Source organism: Hippopotamus amphibius, chromosome 15 (genome assembly GCF_030028045.1).
Source record: "Hippopotamus amphibius kiboko isolate mHipAmp2 chromosome 15, mHipAmp2.hap2, whole genome shotgun sequence".
Classification (NCBI taxonomy): Eukaryota; Metazoa; Chordata; class Mammalia; order Artiodactyla; family Hippopotamidae; genus Hippopotamus; species Hippopotamus amphibius.
The window spans coordinates 15,296,598-15,317,462 of NC_080200.1; the positions used below are offsets into that span (position 1 = coordinate 15,296,598).

At 60.3% G+C, this 20,865-nt stretch overlaps 2 protein-coding genes across 12 annotated transcripts in view; one reads left to right on the forward strand and one right to left on the reverse strand.

Moving 5' to 3' along the window:
• Nucleotides 1-7,462: 7,462 nt before the first annotated feature.
• On the forward strand, nt 7,463-15,008 carry COMP (cartilage oligomeric matrix protein). Its single transcript, XM_057708798.1, has 19 exons — nt 7,463-7,562; nt 7,811-7,896; nt 8,317-8,368; nt 8,822-8,991; nt 9,626-9,763; nt 10,057-10,131; nt 10,227-10,385; nt 10,473-10,577; nt 10,663-10,770; nt 10,974-11,133; nt 11,649-11,767; nt 11,985-12,037; nt 12,139-12,320; nt 12,534-12,712; nt 12,841-12,889; nt 13,107-13,303; nt 13,808-13,980; nt 14,583-14,722; nt 14,806-15,008. Exons 1-19 carry the CDS (start codon nt 7,484-7,486, stop codon nt 14,850-14,852), a joined length of 2,271 nt encoding a protein of 756 aa, XP_057564781.1. The 5' UTR covers nt 7,463-7,483; the 3' UTR covers nt 14,853-15,008.
• A 394-nt stretch (nt 15,009-15,402) lies between these two features.
• Nucleotides 15,403-20,865, reverse strand: part of CRTC1 (CREB regulated transcription coactivator 1) — an 80,786-nt gene continuing 75,323 nt past the window's right edge. For 10 of the 11 annotated variants that reach the window (XM_057709764.1, XM_057709762.1, XM_057709757.1 and 7 more), the window contains one exon: nt 15,403-20,856. In XM_057709764.1, coding sequence (XP_057565747.1) covers nt 20,645-20,856 — 212 coding nt within the window. In that variant the 3' untranslated portion in view covers nt 15,403-20,644. The remainder of the gene's footprint in view (nt 20,857-20,865) is intronic. The other variant, XM_057709766.1, reaches the window with a different exon arrangement.

Sequence of the window (20,865 nt, forward strand, 5' to 3'; positions counted from 1 at the left end):
GAGCACTCGGCGTCCCGGCGCGCCTGGCCGGAGGCTGGCACTGTTTCCCGGCACCTGGACAGCCTCGCTTGGCCCTGGTAACAGGGACTTGCTGAGTGTTTGGCGGCTGGCTGGCTCCAGGCATGGGTGATGGCGTGGAGCGCCAGAGAGCGGGGAGAGAGCGCCTCAGAGCTCCCGTGGCCTCTGGGAGCCTCCTTGGACAGCCGACAGGTGAGGGTGGGGCCAAGGGGGTTATTCTGATGGGGTCACCTCTGAGACTCCATCCTGTGGCAACTCAGATGTGGGGTTCATCAGTGCCATGTCTCAGGCCCCCTGGGCTCCTGTGGCTTCCACCATCCCACGGTTCTGTGCTTCTGTTGACTGGTGGCCACATCACCTGAGTCTGTGGCTTTTAGCACCGTGGTCCCGTGGCCCTAGGATCCCACAGTGCCATGGCTTGGGTATGCTCTGGTCCCATGGCTCCATTTACCCGTGATGCCATGACTCTGTCATTCCTTAGTTCTGTGGCTCCTTGTTCTGTGGTCTTATGACTCTTGGAGTCATTGGAACTTCCTGACTTTAGAAAAGGGTAAATCGGGACTTCCCTGGTGGTGCAGTGGTTAAGAATCCACCTGCCAATGCAGGGAACATGACTTCAATCCCTGGTCCAGGAAGATCCCACATGCCACACAACAGCTAAACCCATGCACCACAACTACTGGGTCTGTGCTCTAGAGCCCACGAGCCATAACTACTGAGCCCACGTGCTGCAACTACTGAGCCTGCGGGCCTAGAGCCCATGCTCTGCAATAAGAGAAGCCACCACACGGAGAAGCCCGCGCACTGCATCAAAGAGTAGCCCCCACTTGCCACAACTAGAGAAAGTCCACGTGCAACAATGAAGACCTAACACAATCAAAATAAAGACATAAAGTAAATAAAATTAAAATAATAAATTTTTAAAAATTTAAGAAACTTAGAAAAAAGAGAAAAGGGTAAATCATTCAACCCAGTGGGACAAAGACTCAGGAAAACCCCTGGGGTGTGTGTTGCAGCGACCCCCGCCCCAGCACCACGTGGGCCAGCAGCAACAATGACATCATCCCTTTCCAGAGGGCTCCATATGCCTGTCATCGTCCCATAGTTCTCTCAGAGGTGACCCCAAGAGCTGCTGCAGTTTGGCCATTCCTGGGAGGGTTTCATTAAACGCCTCAGTCTCCCTCTGTGGGGTGGGAACAGGGACACACAGGCCAGCCAGCCTGGTCCGGCCTGAGGGATTAACCTTTAAGTTAGGGTAAATAGGGATCAGCCAGGTAAAGAGCAGAAAGAAGAGTGCTCCAGGTGGAGGGCACAGCCTGTGCAAGTGTCCTGGGGTGGAGAGGAGCCTGAGAGTAGGAGGCACAGAGAAAGGCAGACAGTGTGGCTGGAGTGAGCGACACCAGTTCACTTTTCTTTGTCTCGTGTAAGGCAAGGGAGACAGAGAATGGACAAAGGCTCCTGCTATGGGTTTCACCTTCACTCTCTGACTGACTTCTCACAGTGACCTTTGAATGGGGTTGCCACATAGCTAGAGAGGCTCCAAGGGGGCGTCCATTCATTTATCCATCCATCCTCCCATCCATCCACCTATCATCCACCCATCCACCCAACCAGCCACCTACCCACCCACCCATCCATCCATCTGCCCACTCACCTGGCTGTCTAACCATCTACCCACCTAGCCATGCCATCTATCCATCCACCCATCATCTATCCATCTATCCACCCAGTCATTCACCTGCCTGTCCAACCACATGTCCATCCATCCATCCATCCATCCCGTGATCCAGCCAGCCAGCTATCATCTACCCAACCATCCATCCATTTGTCCATCCATCCATCCAACCATCTGCTTCCTTTCTGTGAGTCCATCTGTCCACCCACCCATTTATCCACCCACCCACCCACCTACCCACTCATTTATCTGTCCATCAATCCACCCATCCATCCATCTACTCACCCATTATCCACCCATCCATCATCCATCCATCCATCCATCCATCCACCCATCATTTATTTATTCTAACATGTGCATGATGCTGGAGACATGGTGGGACTCATTGTGAAGGAGGATGCAGCCATACAGCCATCTGTGCCCATGCAGTGTGGTCAGAGCTGTGACAGATGATTCTCAGGGCACTTTGGAGGTCAGAGGAGGCTACTAACCCAGCTGGGACGAGGAGGAGTGAGCGCTGTTAAAGGGGAAGGTGCACCAGGAAACAGTCACAGCCCAAGTAAGGGCCTGAGGGCAGAGAGAGATGGGAATGGAGAGGCCTGTGAAGCCCAAACATGGCTCACAGCTTTGTCCCTGCACAGGGCTCCCATCACCACATCACCTGTGGTCCAGCGCTCTCCGCCTCCATCGCCCCCTCGCCCCTCTGCTGCAGCCACACCTGCCTCCTCTCTGAACATCCCATGCATCAGGCACATCCTTCCCCCAGGCCTTCACCCTTGCTGTGCCCTCTGCCCGGGACACCCCTCATCAGCTGGAACCCAATTACCTGTTCGGGTCTTGACACTAACATCCCCCTGAAGAGTGACCTCCTTGACCCCTGGGCTCCGTTTCCACAGCCCAGCCAGCCCCCACTTCCATGCAGCTTGTGTGCACTCATCCACCTTCCAGGCCACCTACCGCAGGGCTGAGAGGCCAAGACCACCTCCATCCCATCTGCTGTGCGGCAAGCGGTCAGTGCTTGCGCAGTGGATGAAGTTATTTAATTTCATCCTCTTGATTGCTAAGCATTTATTTGGCACCTATTATGTGCTGTCCTTCCACTTCAGGGCTGGGGCTCCCCTCCCAGCCCGGTAGCCTCCCTCCCCCACTGGCCCGTGCGCACCTGGGCCTCTGCCTGCCAGGCGGCCAGTGGGTAAACACACCCCGCCCTCGGCCTCCCGCCGTTACTAGCTTGAACAAGGGCCTCCTGTTAATGAGCTGGGGTGGGGACTGGGGTGGAGGGGAGGAGGAACTGGGGGTAGGGCTCTGGTTCCTGCACTCTCTGCTGCCTACCCACCCACAGAAAACTGAGTGGGGGGGGGGCCTTCTCCCCACGGCAAGGCTGTGTGCCTTCCCTCTCTGAGCATCCAGTGCCCAAATCGAGGAGGCACCACGAGCCTGCCCCCCTGAGCCTCAGTTTGCCTATCTGTAGAGTGGGGATGTTGGAAACCACCATCAAAACGTGCCGAGTGCACTTTTCATGGACTAATGTATTCAGGTCTCGCAATGAGCCTAAGACGTTAAGGGTCTCATTGTCCCCATTTCACCCGGGATTTTTAGTGCTTCTGGTATCATGTGAAAAAACTTTAGGCATTTCCAATTTTTACTTCATCAGACAGAGAGACAGACAGACAGACTGAGGGAGAGAAGGAAACTACTGTAGTGAGCCCGCAGGCAGTCTCTCTCTCTGTAACACAGACACAGGTTTGTTTTGCTGTTACCTCCAAAACTCTCACTAAATGCAAGAGGAAAGGAGAAAAAAGCAAGGCGGTCATTTGTCCTGCCGCAGTTATCCCTGGAAAATTATGAAGATAATGGTGGTGTAAAATTATTCTCAGAAATCAGTGCCCGTAGAATGCCACATTGTTAAATTCCAGTCGGTTCCTAGTGAAGTCCTTTCTCCCCTGAGGCAATTCTGTAGTCCATTCTCTAAACTGGAGAAGTAAAAATCTACATTATAGTAAACTTTTGAAGGTGTCCTCCCCAACCCCATCCAAAAAAAAAAAAAAAAAGAGAGAGAGAGAGCAAAAGAAAGAAAAGAAAAAAAACAAAGACAAAAAACCATGAGGCACAGATATGTTAAGCAACTTGTCTCAAGGTGCACACCAGAGTTGGGATATGAAACTCAGGGTCCTGGTGCCAGAGACCAAGACCTTCATGGCTGTGTCCTGCTGTGTCCTATGATGATGAGTTCCTGCCTCCCGAGGCTGTGGGGAGAGGACACAAAAAGCGAAAACCCACGACAGTGATGTGGCAATGTTTCGAGCATTTGGCACTTGCTCAATAAAATTGTAGCCACTATATTTATTGTTATTTTCTTCTTTCTTTATCATACCTTTTGGAGAGCCTGAGACGGAATGATGATAGAGTCAGGACAAATGGAGGGTGGGAGAGGAGGCAGGGCTTGCTGGAGTTCACAGAGCAAGTCAGGGTGGGTCTGCCAGACGCCAGTGCCCAAATGGCACCCTATCTGTCCCCCTGCCCCTCTTCCCACCACTTGGTCCTTCTGGAGAGAGGGGTCCAGTTGGGCCATCCAAGGCAGGCTGGGTCAGGCTGCTCAGCTGCAGATGCAGCAGTGGCTAAGTGGCCTCCCTCGCTGCTCTAATGAATTCCCCAGACCCTGGGCCTGTGGCCGGGCCCGCCCAGGGCAGGGCGGCTGCCTTCCCGACATACTTTCCCTCTGGATTCACAAGGAGAGGCGGCTGGGCAAGCTGGGGGCGCCCACATGTCTCCTGGCCCAGCAGGATTCTGCCAGGAAGGGCTCAGGGGCCCCATCACATAGGCACCAGCCCCTCTGCCCCAGCCTGGCCAGGTTCCCGGAACTACTGGGTTTAGCATCATGGGAAGGGGGGTTGTCTGGGGAGCCAGCCAAGGGCTCAGGCCAGAAGGACCTGGGCAGCAGAGTCTTCATAGTTACTGAGGGGCCTGGGCTAGCATTTCTCATGTGGAATCGGTGGCCAAAGGCAGAGACGGGGTAGTATGAAGACCTTGGGGGTCCTGTCTTCTCCTGTTTTAATCCTGGCTGTGTGGCCTTGAGCTGTCTCATGGCCTCTCTGAGGAAAATATGAATAAGAACGATCTGAGGTATAAGTGATATAGTGTTTATACACTATGTCAGGAGGCAGACACAGGGCATGTGTTAGCTCATTCAATCCTCTCAACAGTGATCATTCCCACTTTCTAGGTGAGGTAATTGAAACACAGAGAGGTCAAGTGACTTGCCTTAGGTCACACAGCAAGGTTATGCCCAGCTGACATTTGAACCCAGGCCATGTGGCTCCTGAGTCTGTCCTAAAGTACAGTGGTAGCAGGGGTTACTATTATTAATAGTGATTACATTACATTAATTTAGTTATAAGGAATAATAACAATGTTACACTAATCATGGCAGGTGCTCTCTGCAGGCCCAGGGGCCCCCAGGGTAGGAGAAACAGAACAAAATACAGACATTCCCAATCCCCCAAGTGAGACCATCCCAACCTTCTCTGCCAGAAATATTCTGTCAGGCATCCTAGGAGAATGTCACACAGGCATCAGCCCCTAAGCCCTGCCCAAGAAGAGCAGGGAGGGCTTCCTGAAGGAAGGGGCATCAGAGCCAGAACTTGGAGGATGGAGAAAGGTATCCAGGATGGTGAGGAACAGCAGGTACGAAGGCCAGAAGGACACCCAGAGTGAGTTACTATGTGATGTGAGGCTGCCGAGGTCTGTGTGGAAAGAGGGATTTCAGGGTCAATGGCATCCAGGAGACAAGGCATGAAATCAGATTGCCTGTCTCCAGGCCACTGTTGTCTGATCTGCAGACTGGAACATCTTTAGAGCTCTGCCTTTGCCATTCCCTCTGCCTAGAATGTCCTTCCCCGCAACTCCTCATGGCCCAGCCATGAACAAGACCACGTGTGTCCAAGCCACAGCCCCGCGCCAAGCCTGTGGCAAGGGCCTGACTTCCATGTGCCCTTGTCCCAGCTGCATGAGGCACACGCAAGCCCACAGGCCCTGCTGCAGCCGTGGTTTTCCCAAGAATTCCAGTACCAGCCGGGAGCGGCCCTCAGGTGTTCCGGACGCCAAGGAAAACAGGAGGTGAGCTCATGGCCCTGCCACAGGCATCAGGGCACGGGCTTCACTGGAAGGGCCCAGGCTGGGATCGGCTGTTCATATCCAGCCTCCTCTCCAGACCCACCATTCCTCATTCACCCTCTGTGGCTCCCCATTGCCCTCAAAAGACAGCCCAAGCCCTGCACCACTGGTACTACTTCCCCTGAGCCCCAAGATTTCTCTACCCTGAGATCAGTCTGTCCAGCAGACCAGGCTCATTTTTGCCTCAGGGCCTTTGCATATGCTATTCCTCTCTCTGGAATGCCTTTCCACCATCTCTTCATCTGGCCATGGCTTCCTCACCTTCCTGGTCCTAGCCCAATGTTCCCTCCTCCTCTAAGAAGCCTGCCCAGACTCTCCCTGCTGCACCAAGCTGGGTCAAGCACCTTCTTGGAGCTCCCACTGTTGCCTGTGCCCCACCACAGTCCTGGCCCCTTGGGATGATTACATGTAGCTGCCTCCCCACAAACCTGGGCTCCCCATGAGGGAGGGGCCCAATCCGGCTTGTTCACTCTGCGTCCCCAGCGTCCTGCCCCAGACATGGCACACAGCAGGCGCTCAATACATGTTTGTGGAATAAATGAATGTGCCTGAAATTTCCCCACCTCCAAGCTCCACATGCATCCCTCTGCCAGAACGGTCCTCACCTTTTTTCTCTGCTGATCTGAGTCCTCCTTGCCTTTAGGGTTCCTTGCCACCTCCTCCAGGAAGCCCTCAGTGACTTTTCCCGCAACCTCCCATGAGAACATATCTGGAAATAATCTACCTTGGCTTCATCCCTGCCCCTCGCCATGGCCTTAGGCTAGTCACTTCCCCTTTCTGGGCCTGTTTCCCTGCCTATAGAGTAGAGGCTGCAAACACTGGAAGGTAGGGGTGGAGAGAGAGGGTTAACTCCAGAAAACAGAAGTGTTTTGTAGCTTAAGGGCATGGCTGGGCTGGGAGGATTTTCCTGATTAGCAGTAATTTCTATTTTTATGACAGGCTGTTCCCACAGAGCTGGACTGGAGCTTGGATGCTACGGCATAGTCTAGACAAACAGAAGTACAGCACTCCCCGCTCCAGACCTCCTCCAGCCGGAGACCTTTAATTTGTTCACCCTCCTGCTGGGGAGGGACACATGGACACACACACTCCAGTGCACGGATTGGGAGACTGAGTGGGCACCCGGCCCCTGGATGACCAAGCTGTCCCTGTCCCCTCCTCACCAGCCAGAGAACCGCAGAGAGGGAAGATCAGAAAGGGGTGGGGGAGAGGAGGTGAATCCTAATCTTTAGCCACTCTTGACTCAGTTTCCCCAAGGGTGAGCTGAGGGGGCCCACTGTGGGGATCCCTTCTTTTCCGGCCATGCCCGAATCTGGGCATGCCACCGTCACTCAAACAAGTGAATGAGAGGTCTGGAGGGCGGTCCCGCCTGATTCCCCGCCCCACCAACGCCGGCGCAAGTCCCCCGTGACTCAGTTTCCCCGCTGGATCCGGGTTTAGCCGCGCTGGGCGGGGCCTTGAACGCGGAGGCCAGCGCCGTCTGTTTACCTTGTGGCTGGACGCTGGGCAGGGCCCGGTGGGCCGTCCCCGGGGCCGGCCGCGCCGCCGGGATAAATAGGCCACGCGGGCCTCGTGGGCAGCAGAGAGCGAGCCGCCGTCCAGCATCCCGCCGCCGTCATGGTTCTCACCGCCGTCCGCGTTCTCTTGCTCACCCTGGCTGCCCTGGGCGCATCGGGCCAGGGGCAGATCCCGCTGGGTAAGCCGCCCCCTCCCCCACGCAGTGCCCCTGACCCCCAAACGGACAGGACTCGCGGGGGGCCTGGGGTCGCGGCTCCTTGGGGCTTGGGGACTGTTCGCCGGGACGTGCGGGGCGGAGAAGGCAGCCAGCGGGGCAGAAGCTCAAGAAATGGAGTGGGCGTCAGGGGTCCCTGCGGCGGCGGTGTGAGGAGTGGTGATGGGGGTCTCCGGTCCCCGACGCCCCACCAGCGCCCCCTGTCAGCGCAGGTGGAGACCTGGGCCCGCAGATGCTACGCGAACTACAGGAGACCAACTCGGCGCTGCAGGATGTGCGGGAGCTGCTTCGACAGCAGGTGCCGGTCGGGGTTGGGGGGACAAGGCGTGCGGGGTTAGCGTAGAGGGGCTTGGAAGAGGAGAAGGGGGTCTCGGAGGTAGGGGAGTGTGGGGGAGTGGGAGGAGGACCGGAGAAGGGGATCCTGGTGGAGGTGAAGAGGGCCCAGGGTTATGGAAAGGGAAGAGGAAAAAGAGGGGTCCCAGAGACAGGGGGTTCCGCGGGAGAGGGTAGGGATCCGTGAGGGGGGCAAGGGAATCCAGGGAAGGAAGAGAGGGGCTGGGAGAGTAGGGACTTGAGGGTAGGGAGTCTGTGGGGAGAGGGTCCGGACCGAGTGGGTTGATCTGTGGGAAGGAAGTTTGAGAGAGGGAGAGGGGAGATCCGACGGAGGAGAAGGCGGATGGAGCCCCGCTGACCACACCCCATCCCCTTTGCACCAAAGGTCAAGGAGATCACGTTCCTGAAAAATACGGTGATGGAGTGTGACGCGTGTGGTGAGCGCAGCTGGGGCGGCAGAGACGGGATGGCGGGGGAGCGAGAAGAGATGGAGAGACAAAAACAGAGAGTGAAGGACAGACCGGGAGGAAAAGAGACAGAGGAGAAGACAGAGGCTGACAGAGATGGAGAGACTGGATGAGGGATATAGAGAGAGGAACAGGAAGGGGAGACAAAGACTAAGGGAGGGGGAGACCCCAAAAGAGCCAGAAACCATGCGAGAGATCCTGGGGAGGTGGTGGAGAGTCGCGGAGGGAGAAGCAAAAAACGGCGGGGCGCAGAGAGTCCGAGGCTGGAGAGACCTGGCGGGCAGAGCGCTCAGTACGTGGCGGGGCCGCTGAACAACCGGGATCTTGCCACGCTCCCGGGGGCCATCCCCTGGATGGAAGCTTGGTCCCGATAGGCTCCACCCCTTGGCGTGGCCCTAACCACTCCCGCCCCACCCCCCGCAGGGATGCAGCCCGCGCGCACCCCCAGATTGAGCGTGCGGCCCCTAAGCCAGTGCGCGCCGGGTTTCTGCTTCCCCGGCGTGGCTTGTACCGACACTGCAAGCGGCGCGCGCTGCGGACCCTGCCCCGCCGGCTTCACCGGCAACGGCTCGCACTGCGAGGACGTCAACGAGGTGCGTCCGCCACCACCGCCCCGACGATCGCCCAACGCTTGCCCCCACAACTCCCCACCGCCCCGACGACCTCCTCATCCTCTGGGGGCGCCCTCCCGGAGGACCCCCTCAGCGCCAGGGGCGCACGTCCAGACGACCTCCCCACCACCGGGGGACACTCACCCCTACCACCCCCCTCTCCACCTGGGACGCCCATCCCGACAACTTCCTCCGTGGCCAGTGACATCCGCCTCAGCAACCCCCGTCACCGCCGGGGGTCGCCGACTCCAGCGACCCTTGTACCACCGGGGAGCGACAGCCTCCTCACCGCCGGGCACTCACGTCCCGACGACCACTTCCCCCCTCCTCTGGGGACGCCCGCCCTCAAAATTTCTTCCCCCGCCCATCAGCCCCCAGCCCACCAGGTCCCAGGAACAGCCCGCTCCAGGCACCCCCCTCTCCCCGCCTGGTCTTGCCCCTTCCCACATCAAGGCAAAGCCCTGTGTGACCCCTGGCACACACACCCCCCCCCCCCCCCCACCAAGAGCTAGCTGATGGCCCTTAAACTTTACAAGTCCAATAAGCCCCGAGTCGCCTCTCTCAGGGAGGCCCCGCTCCACGTCCTCTGACCCTCCGCGGGCCCTTCCTCCCCCAGTGCACCGCCCATCCCTGCTTCCCGCGCGTCCGCTGCATCAATACCAGTCCGGGTTTCCGCTGCGAGGCTTGCCCGCCGGGATTCAGCGGCCCAACCCACGAGGGCGTGGGGCTGGCCTTCGCCAAGGCCAACAAGCAGGTGAGGGCCGTGGGGGTTGGGATGGGGAGCCAGGAGGAGCACTGGGGGCGGGGGGAGGCATTTTATTGAGTAAGCTCAACCTCCAGCCTCGCAGCCTTTCCCCGCCTCGCTCCAGCGGGAGGAAACGGGGACCGGAATCTGGGGAATAGAAGTTAAGGGTCCAAGTCAGGGACGGTTGGGGTTGGAGGCAAGATGTACGGGACAGGTAGGATTAAGAGGAGACGTGAACCGGGTGGGAGGTCAGGGTAGGTATCTGCGAGGGAGCCGTGACCTCTGCGCTCCCTCCCACCCAGGTTTGCACGGACATTAACGAGTGTGAGACCGGGCAGCATAACTGCGTCCCCAACTCCGTATGCGTCAATACCCTGGTAAGACCTGGGAGGCGAGGGGAAGGATTGAGAGATGGAGAGTGGGGCGCGGAGTGTCAGGCGGCGGCGGCTGACCTCCTGTGGCCCGGGCTCAGGGCTCCTTCCAGTGCGGCCCGTGCCAGCCCGGCTTCGTGGGCGACCAGGCATCAGGCTGCCGTCGGCGCCCACAGCGCTTCTGCCCCGACGGCACGCCCAGCCCGTGCCACGAGAAGGCCGACTGCGTGCTGGAGCGTGATGGGTCGCGATCTTGCGTGGTGAGTGCGAGGGGGCCAGGAGGGGCGTGGGATGAGAGTGCTGGGGTGGGGCCACGCCGGAGCACCTACTCACTCTCCCACCCGCAGTGCGCCGTCGGCTGGGCTGGCAACGGGCTCGTCTGTGGCCGCGACACAGACTTGGATGGCTTTCCCGACGAGAAGCTGCGCTGCTCAGAGCGCCAGTGTCGAAAGGTGGGCGGGGTCTGGAGGGCGCGGCCTGGTGGGGGGGGCGGGGCTCCCTGACTACGCCCCTCATGCCCGCCGCTCCCACCTCTAGGACAACTGCGTGACGGTGCCCAACTCAGGGCAGGAGGACGTGGATCGCGACGGCATCGGAGACGCCTGCGACCCAGATGCCGACGGGGACGGCGTCCCCAACGAGAAGGTGGGGCAAAAGCGGGGACCTAGGTGAGGCTAGGTGGGGGCGTGGCTCAGGTGAGGGGTGTGGCCTCAGAGGTTGATCTCTCGAGTCCCAAAGGGCTAGGGGGTTCCCTACAGAGGAGGTGGGGCCTCGGAGATGGACAGTCTGGGGGGTGACCCTTGCCTCTCCAGACCTGACCACGCCCCCCAACCGGCCCTGACCTCTAGGACAACTGCCCGCTGGTGCAGAACCCAGACCAACGCAATGCGGATGGCGACAAGTGGGGCGATGCGTGCGACAACTGCCGTTCCCAGAAGAACGACGACCAGAAAGACACCGATAAGGACGGCCAAGGCGACGCCTGCGACGACGACATAGATGGCGACCGTGAGCTCTGTGGCAGGGGGTGTGGAGAGGGAAGGGCGGGCACCAAGGGGCAGGGCTCTGCCTCTTTTGGAAGCCGGAGGCGGTATGCTCGCCGAGGACGCCAGGGATCGTGGACCAAGCTCCCGCCCTCAGAAAAATGCAAGCTGGGACGTGAGGCCAAGGCGAAAAGGAGGGAACTTTTGGAGGAGGGGAAGGTGTTCCATGTGTTAGATGCTGCAGGGAGGAAGTAAGAGGACAGAGATGCGAGCCTGGGGTTTAGGGCCGAGGAGGTACCATTTTTACATCTGGGCAGAGACTCAAGGTGGTGCATTCACAGAGCCAGTCCCCTCACTGCCATCCATTCATTTAGTCTCTAGGAGGCTGGGGACTGTGCACGAATACTTGGTTTAACTTTGTAGTTAAAGATGGGGTGGGACTCTGTCCCAGGCTAGCCCCAGGTCTGCACCTGCCCTGCTGAAGTCAGCCTGGCCCTGTCCCCATCTTGGGATCCCGTTCTGTCCCTCTGCTTCCCGCAGGGATCCGCAACACGGTGGACAACTGTCCCAGGACGCCCAACTCAGACCAGAAGGACAGTGATGGTGATGGTGTAGGGGATGCCTGCGACAACTGTCCTCAGAAGAGCAACGCAGACCAGGTGGGTGTAGGCCAGACCCCAGCTGGATCAGACCCCTGGGGTGAGCCCCAAGCTGCTTAAAGAGACTCCAGCCCAGTCTAAGTAGCCTGGGGCGGGGGATGTTGGGGTCAGGAAGGACCTTGGCTCTGGAACTGGGTGTGGGTGGGGGGCTTCTGAATTCTTCTGCCCTGATTATGGACACCTACATCCTCCCTGCCCCCCCACCCCCCACCCCCAGAGGGATGTGGACCACGACTTTGTGGGAGATGCTTGTGACAGCGACCAGGACCAGTAAGGAGGCCGTCTGGGGCTGAGGTGGGGACCCAGGGGTGGGCAGCCCCTGACGCAGCTTTCTGAGGTCTCATTGTCTCTGCCCCACCCACCCACTCTAGGGATGGGGATGGGCACCAGGACTCGCGCGACAACTGCCCCACAGTGCCCAACAGCGACCAGCAGGACTCAGACCGCGACGGCCAGGGTGACGTCTGCGACGACGACGATGACAATGATGGGGTCCCCGACAGTCGGGACAACTGCCGCCTGGTGCCCAACCCGGGCCAGGAAGATGTGGACCGTAAGGCAGGGTGCAGGGCCTGTGGTGGGGGCGGGCTAGTGTGGAGCCACTAGGGTGATATTGGGGGGGGCATGGTGGGGGCCGGTGGCACGTGTGAGCGGAGCTGGAGGCGTGGTGTGGGCAGGGCTGGTAGCTTGTGTGGGCGTGGCCAGCCCTGGGGCGGGGCCTCGAGCTGATTCTACCGCGGTGGGGGGGCCTCCCACCTCCTCTCAGGGGACGGCGTGGGTGACGCGTGCCAGGACGACTTCGACGCGGACAAGGTGGTGGACAAGATCGACGTGTGTCCGGAGAACGCTGAGGTCACCCTCACCGACTTCCGGGCCTTCCAGACGGTCGTGCTGGACCCCGAGGGCGACGCGCAGATAGACCCTAACTGGGTGGTGCTCAACCAGGTGGGGGCGGGGCTCAGGCGGGAGGCGGGGGGAGCCCAGGACCGCCGTAGCGGGTCCTAAGGTGCGGGCGGGGGAGCCGAGGGCCCACACGGCTGGCCTGAGGCCCTTCTTCCTTTGAACACCACTAGGGGATGGAGATCGTGCAGACCATGAACAGCGACCCTGGCCTGGCTGTGGGTGAGACGCGGGGAAGGACCGGGCCTTGCGGGGAGCTGCTGGTGGGGCGGGGCTGGAGGAGAGGTGGGGCAGGGCCGGGCCTGGACTCAGGAAAGGCGGGGCCCGGTTGGGTGGTCTGGGCTCAGGGGGGCGGGCGTTCTGTGCTCTGGAGGGACAGGGTCCGGGGGCGGATCTGGGCCCCCCGTAGGGCAGGGGCTAGCGTCCCTTCCTCTCCCAGGTTACACGGCCTTCAATGGCGTGGACTTCGAAGGCACGTTCCACGTGAACACGGCCACGGATGACGACTACGCGGGTTTCATCTTTGGCTACCAGGACAGCTCCAGCTTCTACGTGGTCATGTGGAAGCAGATGGAGCAGACATACTGGCAGGCAAACCCCTTCCGCGCGGTGGCAGAGCCCGGCATCCAGCTCAAGGTGCTGGGCCCTACCTGAACTTGGTCTCAATGCCACCTCGGAGGCCCCAAATCCTTCCACACATTCCCAGGCTTACGGCCCCTCCCCGCATCACTCTACGGACCTCAAGGTCTTTCCACCTAAATCCTCCCAGGTCCTCCCACAGGTCCTCAAACACTCCCCAGGGATCCCCCAATCTTCCTGTGGGCTTCAAAACCCTCTCACAGAGCCCCAAAATTTCCCTGATTCCAAATCCTCCTGTAGACCCCACAGACGTCAGTATTCCACTGAAACCCTAAAACTCCCCAGGTCCTCTAGACTTTATCCCACAGACCGTTGCTGCGCGCCACAATCTATCTGCAAAACACTATGTGCCCCCCAAAGCTTCCTTGTGGGTCTCCCATCCAGGCATACCTGGGCCCCTACCACCACTCCTCTACCACGCAAAGTTCCTCAAAGCCTGTCTGGGGGCTCTGGTGACCTGTGTGGTCTCTGACCCCGCTCCCCTCTTCCCGGGCATGGTAGGCTGTGAAGTCATCCACAGGCCCCGGGGAGCAGCTTCGGAACGCACTGTGGCACACGGGAGACACAGCATCACAGGTGCGGCTGCTGTGGAAGGACCCCCGCAACGTGGGCTGGAAGGACAAGACATCCTACCGCTGGTTCCTGCAGCATCGGCCCCAAGTGGGCTACATCCGGTGAGACACCGCTTTCTGCCAGGGGGCACGGAGTCCCTGCTCTATCCTGGCTCTTGAGGGAAGGCAGGGTGTTTCAGGGGACCTTGGTCCCCTTATGTGTAAAATGGGACTAATATAGGCAGTTAGAAATACCTGATTGGCCCTGGGGCATGATACCCCCTCCCAGGACATGGGGAGGGGCCAGGCCCAGCAGGGAGCTGCTGCTCAGGGGGCGGGGCCAGAGGAGAGGTGGGACAGGGGCGGGCCTGGACTCAGGAAAGGCGGGGCCAGGTTAGTTGGTCGGGGCTCAGGGGGGTCCGCGGGTTCTGGACTCTGCACACAGCAGACGGTGGGGTCTCACCCAAACCGGTTTCTCATTCCCCACTCTGTGCTGCCAGGAAGTCCAGGTGCTACGCTTAGCACCTACTGTGTGCAGGGCCCTAGATGTCTATCCTCTCACACAGGGAAACGGAGGCTCAGGTCAGGAGCCCTGTCTGCCCTGAGCATGGCCCAGGCAGGGAGACAAAGGAGGGGGCCGAGCTCACGAGGCAGGCTGCTGAAGTTGGGGGAGGGGGGGGTGGCTGGCCCAGGGCCCTGAATCACAGTCCCTTCCTGCCCCCCAGAGTGAGGTTCTACGAGGGCCCGGAGCTGGTGGCAGACAGCAATGTGGTCCTGGACACGACCATGCGGGGAGGCCGCTTGGGGGTCTTCTGCTTCTCCCAGGAAAACATCATCTGGGCCAACCTGCGCTACCGCTGCAACGGTAAGAGGACCCTGCCAGGGAAGGTGGGGAGTTGGTCCTGCTACGCCTGGCCCCCCTCTCACCTGCTCACCCTCTCTCCACAGACACCATCCCCGAGGACTACGAGGTCCAGAGGCTGCAGCAGGCCTAGGGACACGGTGGGGACCCGCCACTGGATGACAGCCACCCTCACGGCTGCCCTCACCATAGGAGGCCATCCACACCCGGCCCCAAGAGGCAGCTGGCCTGGGGGGGAGGGAGAGGGGCTCAGAGAGGACAAAATAAAGTGTGTGTGTGGCGGAGTGGCCAGCTGTGGTCTCTGCTGCAGGGTGATCGTAGCGTTGAGCCTCTGAGGGGAGGCCAGGGACCCCAAACTCAGGCCTTGGGAGAGTGGGGGCCTGCCACTGTCTGCCCCCCGACTGGCTGGGGCCCTAGGAGTCTGACTAGGAGTGTCCGGACCTGATTTTCAGGCCCCAGGCCTGCTGCTGCATCCCACCCGCTCCCCTGGAGTGTCTACCCCGGGGATCCTGGTGGGTGTGAGGGGCTCACACCTGCATGTCCATGTCCACGTGTGTGTATATGTGTGTGTGTGGCCTCTGTGTGGCTCCTGCCTGGTGCACCTGCAATATTGTTTCATCCTTGAGGGAGGAAGCAAGGACAGGAAAAAAGGGGAGGAGGCAGAGACGAAAACATTGGATTTTTATTACGTTTCATTACAAAGGATGCAAAGGTACAAAGACGACAGCGTCCACACCAGAGAGGATGGGCAGGGGCCGGCCAAGTGCGCCCTGAGCGCCCGCCCCCACCCGCCATGGGCACCCACGCGTGCGGCCCACGGGACACCTACAGCACACTGTACATGCTGGGGGAGGGGGGGCAGAGCCAGCCTGGGGAAAGAGGGACACAGGTGGGACAGGGCTTGGACTGGCGGGTTTGCATATATCAGTGGTACCGCCCAGCCCCTGGAGGGGGAGGGGCAGTCTCCTACGGAGGGCACGGCGGGGCCAGTGGACCTCGACTGCCAAAGCCCTCCCTCCCGGAGTCTGGTGGCAAATGCCACAGCTGTGTCCCCTTGTCCCCAGTTGGCGGGAGGTTAGAAATGACAGGCTGGGCATCGATTACCCCCAAATTCCACAACCCTGCGAGATGGGGGCAACCCCCGTGTCACTGGCTCCTTGGGACAGTGTGTTGGCAGGAGGGCGAAAGGCAGAACTGTCCAGCCCCTGCCCCTACCCTGCCTGGGACGAGCCTGGGGTCCTGAGACCCGTGGGCCTGAGCTAATGACGAGAGGGAACTGAGGCCCAGGTCACAAGAGTCTTGTCCACCCCCCGGTGCCTTCAGGAGTACCCCAGTGCCCAAGGGGGGGTGCAGGTCACCCCACCTCCGCTAGGGGAGAACTCCTGTCTGTGGCACGCCAACGGTTATGAGAGATGCCTGAGCCCCACCCAGCCAGGACCCCCAAAAGCCAAGGGAAGCCAAAAAGAGTTGGCTCAGGCCAAGCTGGCTGGGCACGGCCTGAAAAAGGACCGTCTCAGGGACCTCCGTCACATGCTGTGAAACCCCCAGGGAGCGGGGGCCCAGGGTCCACGGAGAACTCAGGCGGAAACAGACCTGGCTGCCTACTCACCCCAGGCAGGCCTCCCAGGGTGGGCGAGGCGCCAAATCCTCCCCCAGCTCTTCAGGTCACATACTAGGGGGCGGGGGGCGCTCGGGTGGCCACAGCTCCCTCACCTGTAGTGTCCCCTGCAGGGGTGGCAGCCAGGCCCAAGGGCACCAGGCACCCTTGACGTCGCACCCCTGTGCTCCAACCCCACGCCAAGGGCACCCTGAGGCCTCCGACTGCAGCTCCCTCAGAACCCAGTGAGGGTGATGGGTGCTGCTGCTGCTTTGTCAGGACTGGGGGCAGGAGCGGGGGAGCTGGTGGGTCTCCCAACCCCACCGGGCCTCACCACACCCAGCCTGCACCCTGGGGAGGGGATGCCTTCTTTGGAAACGCAGAAGACGCAGAATGCAGCCGGGCGCAGCAGTCTCGCAGCATGTTTGGTTATGAACTAGCTCAGGCTCGGCCACGATATGGACGTCTGGGGAGGGCTGCACCGTCCCACGCGTCCTCGGCCCCCTGGAGGCCTCTGGGTCAACAGTCTCCTCTAGGAGCAGGTGATCATGGGGGCTCATGAGGCCCAGGATGACAGACAGAGGGGGGGTCACCCCTGCTGCTTGAGCTCTGCCCAGCCCCCCAGGGGCCTTGCACCTACTCCCGACACCCTGACCAGGCCGCAGCCAGCACCCGGCAGGCAGCCCTCACCCCGGCAGGATGGATGGACGACATGGGACCTCTCGCCCTCCACACAGGGGTCTCACAGCATCTGATGGACAGGCAGATGGACAGCTGTCCTCGCCCACCCCACTGTGACACACGGGCCTCGTGATGGGGTCCCGCTTGGCTAGCCGTCCTCCTGGGAGGTCAGCCGCCTGAAGAAATCAGGCCAAACACACCAAGACCCCAGAACCCTCCTGCCCGGCCCTCAAAAACCCACAAGGAGATAACAGCACACAGGCTGCAAAGGCCGGCCAAGCACCCCCCACGGCACACCCACCGGGCAGGAAGGTGGCCCCGAGGCCAGCGCAAAGGCTGGAGGTTAGTGTGGAGGCGTCGCCAGGGAAAGGGCCGCAAACACAACACCCCTGCCTTGCCTTCCGGCCTCGCAGGCCTGGTCCCAGGGAGCTCTGTGGACCGCAGTGAGGGTGGAGGCTGGACCCAATGCAACTAGGGTCCCTTCTGCTGTGCATCTATCCCCACAGGGGAGCCTGACTGGCTTTTGGGTACCGTGGGCAGTGAGCCCTCACATTTTGCTGAAGGGTCGACCTGCCCCCTGAGCTTTCCACTGAGGGTCTCACGGACCGGCCCCCACCCTTCTTGAGGGAGGAGTGCTGGGGGGAAACAAGGCGTGCAAGAAAAGCAGGGAGAGGACTGTAGGCCACCCCAGAAACTGCAGCCTGTCTTCCCTCTGGTAAGGGCACGGTGGCGGTGGAGGTCCTCATGGGTACCTGTGACAGGGATGTGACCCCATGAGACTCCTCCTTCTCCCCCCCCAAGTCAATCCTGGGCACTGCAGGGGGCGATGCTGGACGGGTTGGGGGAGAGGGCAGAGGCATAACCTCTCCTCTCTGGGGGACAGAGAGGGGCTGACCCCGGGTCTCATCCTCGGCCCAAGAGCCTTGTGGGGGAACAAATTCACCACCTTGCGGGCTCAGAGGACAGAGGGTAAACTGAGGCAGGTGGGGACACGCCAGCTGGCTCGTGCTCCCAGAGGAAAGGTCACAGCTGAGGGGGGGCTCGGCCACAGCGAGTGAGGACGCAGGCGGTGGGTCTATCTACATACATGAGGCAGGGGCCCCGGCGGACCCCGCACGGCACAGCTCGCCTGAAATCACAGTATTTTCACATCACAAGTCAAAGGGCTGATTCCCTTAAGCTGTCCTGTTTCTAAAAGTCTTGGCAATTCACATCCAATATTTAGTAGAGAAGCGATATTTAAGAAAAAAAACAAAATCCCCTGTTGTAGACCCCCCAGAGGCCTGCCCAGGCCCAGGAGGGGGTGGTGGACCCTTTGAGGACGCCTGGCCGCGGGCTCCTGGCTGGGTCCCCTCCCCAGGAAAGCTCTGCACCTACGTCCCTCATGGGCCAAGGCTGGCGTGTTAACACAACGTCACCTGTGCTCCTGGCCGAGGGATGCTAGAAACGGCCTACGAGGCTGGACCACCCCTCCTTCCCTGCCCATCTGCACCAAGAACCCAGTGCTGGGCAGATGGGAAGTGTGGGCTGACGGGGCTCCCTCGCAGGGTCCCCAGTGCCTTGTCTGCAGATTGCATCCAGGAAGGTTGCTTATAATTTTATTAAGGCCATTTTTTTTAAAAGTTCTACATACAAGTCTAATGGTAATCAAACCCTTCTATGTACACATAGTTTCTCTTTAAAAAGAAAAAAAAAAAAAAAAAAGAGTCCCCACTTTCTGCCCCCAGCCCCTGCCATGGAAAGAAGACAGGCCCTTGACCTGGATGGACTGACACTGTGTCCCCCAGTCCAGACAACAGCGGCGGAGGCCAAGGGACCGAGGACGGGCGGCTTCCCGTATGTGTGGCCACATGGCCACATGCTAACAGCCCGGCTGGGGAACAAGAGAGGCGGACGGTCGCTAGGATTAAATCTGGCTCCCACAGACAGAGGCGGGTGCTCCCAAGACCCTGACAGGGGCGGAAACGTGCCAGGCAGGAGGTGCTAGCCTGGCTGGCAGGTGGAGAAGCAAGTAAGAACTCGAGATGTGAGGTCGGAGGGAATGAAACGGAGGTTCCCATTCCAAAGCAACCGACAGAACACAAAGCTAGCCCTGCTGCCCCCTCGCAGGGCCTGTAGGGCAGAGGGACAGCCTCTGGTGCGCCAGTGAGCCCCGATGGATGGTCACCTGGGCCTCCTGAGGCACTTTGAGAAGCACCTGGAAACCAGCGGCTAAAATGCACACTGCTCTTTGCTTCCAAATCCAGCCCTGCCAGGAAGGGCTACAAGAGAGATGGCGGGATGATGGGAGGGGACGCATGTCGGCTGGTTCTCGGGATGCGGGCGCTGAGGACAGGCTCGTCTCCAGGGCATCTCAGAGCAGAGGGGCTGCAGCTGCCGCCGGCCACGGGGTCTGGGACGGGCCCGCCCTGAGGACTGGCTGGCACCTTCAGGAGGGCTGGTCAGAGCTGGGTCTTCGCGAGACCCCTCATGAGAGCCGTGGCTCCTTCCCAGAAGGCTTGTCATGGGACCAGAGCGGAGGCACCTCTGGCCACTGCCGCCAGCTTCTGCCAGAGTGCCCAGGCAGCGCAGCCAGCCCAGCCCAACCTCACATCCTTCTGTTTGGGGATAACAGAGCAAAACTAAAAAGGCCAGAGATGCAGCTCAGACCTCGGCAGGCAGCAGACTGCTTCCAGTTAGCTTACAAATATTTTAACGGAGGATTTCTAGAATAAAAACATGCTCTCAGGCAAGTGTTGGCTTGAAAGAGTCAGTTACTCGTCTACAACCAAAATGTAAATACGAACCAAAAGAGACGAACAAAAAGAAACACAACAAAAATGCCCTGGCCGCCCCCTCCCCACCCCATTCTTTAAATAATAGTAACAGTGACCACAGTACAGAGAAAGAAAGATGGAAACTAGTTGCAAACCCCCCTAGAAATAATCCCTGCCTCCACGTGCATCCCCGACAGGCCTGGGTGGGGGTTTCACAGCGAAGGTGGCCACCGAGGGGCCTGGCTGGGGGTGGGCGAGGCAGGGGCGTGGTGGGCTTCCCACTGGGCCCCGGGGGGAGAGTTAGCTGCTTCGCATGCTCCGTTCACCCGTTCGCATCCCACCTCCATAGGATGGAGCCTAGCGTCCTGTGTGTGCTCAGAAATATAAAAGACAGCAGTCCAAATAGTGTTTATTTCGCTTCACGTCCACCCCCCTCTCTCTGGCGCCTTCTCCCTTTGGCAGGGTGGGGCTGGCTCGCTACCTGACCAAGGGCTGGGGGCGCGGGCGGGTGGGGGGACCAGGGACAAAGGAAGGCAGTGAGAGCTGGACAACAGTCGCGAGGTGCACCTCAGCCCACCACCGTCGCAGAGCACGGCACCCCCCGAGGCCGGCGGCCCTGCCCAGCACGCTTTCCGCATCTTACAGGGGGATGAGAGAGCGGGGGGGCTCCGCGGGGGCGACGACGCGCGGCCTCACGCGGGAGGTGGACGACCGGGGGGCGGGCGGGCGGGCGGGGGCGCTTGGCGGCATTGCAAGCTCAGAATCACAAGCTCGGCCGTTTGCGAGGGACGGAGCGCCGCCGTCCCCAGGCTCAGGGAGACGCCGTCGGGACCACTGACCCGTGGGGTGACGGAGCCCGGGGGCTGGGCGGCCGTGTGCCGGGCGTGCCGCTCACAGACGGTCCATCCGGAAGGTGTCCTCGGTGGCCGGGTCGGCCAGGACCATGTCTGGGTCATTGAGCATGTGCAGTCCGTCCAGGGTCAGGGGGTCGATCTTGAGTTCGTCCAGGGGGAACTGGTTGTCAGAGTCGAAGCTGACGTCACCGACCCCGGCCAGCGTGCTGGTCAGTTCTTTAGAGAGGCTGGGAGGGGACTCTCCTGTCACTGGGGGTG